The sequence below is a fragment of the Hippoglossus stenolepis genome, chromosome 16 (genome assembly GCF_022539355.2).
Source record: "Hippoglossus stenolepis isolate QCI-W04-F060 chromosome 16, HSTE1.2, whole genome shotgun sequence".
In the NCBI taxonomy this organism is placed as follows: Eukaryota; Metazoa; Chordata; class Actinopteri; order Pleuronectiformes; family Pleuronectidae; genus Hippoglossus; species Hippoglossus stenolepis.
Genome location: NC_061498.1, coordinates 6,166,993 through 6,168,606, shown reverse-complemented (window position 1 = coordinate 6,168,606; position 1,614 = coordinate 6,166,993). Strand labels below are relative to the sequence as shown.

General features: G+C 42.6%; 1 gene segment (V, D, J or C); it reads left to right on the top strand.

Annotated features, from left to right (window-relative positions):
- LOC124854940 lies at window positions 1-495 on the top strand. The segment is given in 2 exon segments: window positions 1-43; window positions 133-495. Coding segments are annotated over 2 exon segments (348 nt in total).
- The last annotated feature ends 1,119 nt before the right edge of the window (window positions 496-1,614 follow it).

The window sequence follows — 1,614 nt, the reverse complement described above, 5'->3', positions numbered from 1 at the left end:
ATGTTTCCTGTAGCTGTGCTGCTGCTGTTGGCAGCTGGATCATGTGAGTCTCCTGGATTTGTCAGAGAGTCACCACTTTTTCTTTTGCAGGACAACTTAATGATTTATGACAAAACGTTCTTCTTTTAACAGTTGTGAAGTGTGAGCGGTTGACGCAGCCAGCCTCTGTGACTGTGCAGCCAGGTCAACCTCTGACCATCAGCTGCCAGGTCTCTTATTCTGTCGGCAGCTACCGCACAAATTGGATCAGACAACCTGCAGGAAAAGGACTGGAGTGGATTGGAAGCAGTTATGGAGGGAGCAAATACTATAAAGATTCACTAAAGAACAAGTTCAGTATCGACTCAGACTCTTCCAGCAACACACTGACTCTAAAGGGACAGAACGTGCAGCCTGGAGACACTGCTGTGTATTACTGTGCCAGAGACACACAATGATACAAACCATCAGCCGACCTGAACAAAAACCCCTCAGTGCCTGAACACTAGTTACATGAAGCCACCAGAGGAGGAGCCCAAAGACTACTGGTGACTTCAGACCAGTTCACTGTTACTGTAAAGAGGAATCAGTCCGTTTCATGAAGGTTTTATAACTGCAAGAACTCTTTTCATCAGTTCACTCATTCCTCCTGCATAACATGTCAAGAAATCACCCACCTTGCTCAAGAGCAGCAGAATCTCCACGTCTGAAAACCAAGAATGTTGCAGAACTTGATCAAATCATGTAAATGAGCTTTATCCATCCATTTATCCCCTTTCTGCACACACTTATATTCTATTATATAAGTTATGGCATCATGATGTGAAACGTTTTTACTATGTTAGATGATAAACAGTGCATTCTAATGACAAGAAGAGTTCCTTGTTATGTGATGAAAGTTGCTACAATAACATGAAAAACATATTTTTCTAAAAATAACGTGTTCAAGTCTTTATGATACACGTGTTTTTCTTTTTCTGGCGTGGCAGCTAAACACTTCCATGCATTCTGACACATGCTAGAGAGTCATGTATGGAAATGTTGCAGGAGTGAGTCCTAAAAGTTGCAAATAAGTCATCAGTTGATGAGGAAAAGTTATTTCAGCCTCCAACATTGCTCTAAACAGTCAGTCTCCTGCTGAATTCTACCTTACTCATTAACAAGACCCAGAGATAATTAAACTCCTTCATTTGGTGTAGAATCTCCGTCCCAACCCAAAGAATGAATCTGTTGTTTTCTAGCAGAGAACCATGGCCTCAGAGTTAAAGGTGCTGACCGTCATCCCAGCTGCAATCCATCCCAGAACACATGCAGGTCACAATCTGATGAAGCGAACAGAACCAGATCATCTGCAAATAGCAAAGATGAAGTTCTGAGTCCCCCAAACTGGACACAGTCCTCCCCCTGGCTGCATCTTGAACTCATGTGAATCACAAACAGGGCTGGTGAAGAGGGACCTTGGCCTGTAGGTCAATGCTCAGTTTGAGTTCCTCCCCAGAACACAGGAGACACAATTATCACTTCATATTATACAAGGACGGGATTGCTCGTAGCAATGGCCCTAGAATCTGTATTCCCATTGATAATGGTAAATTTTCCAAATCAAATAATCGTCACGTTTCATCAGGTACAAAT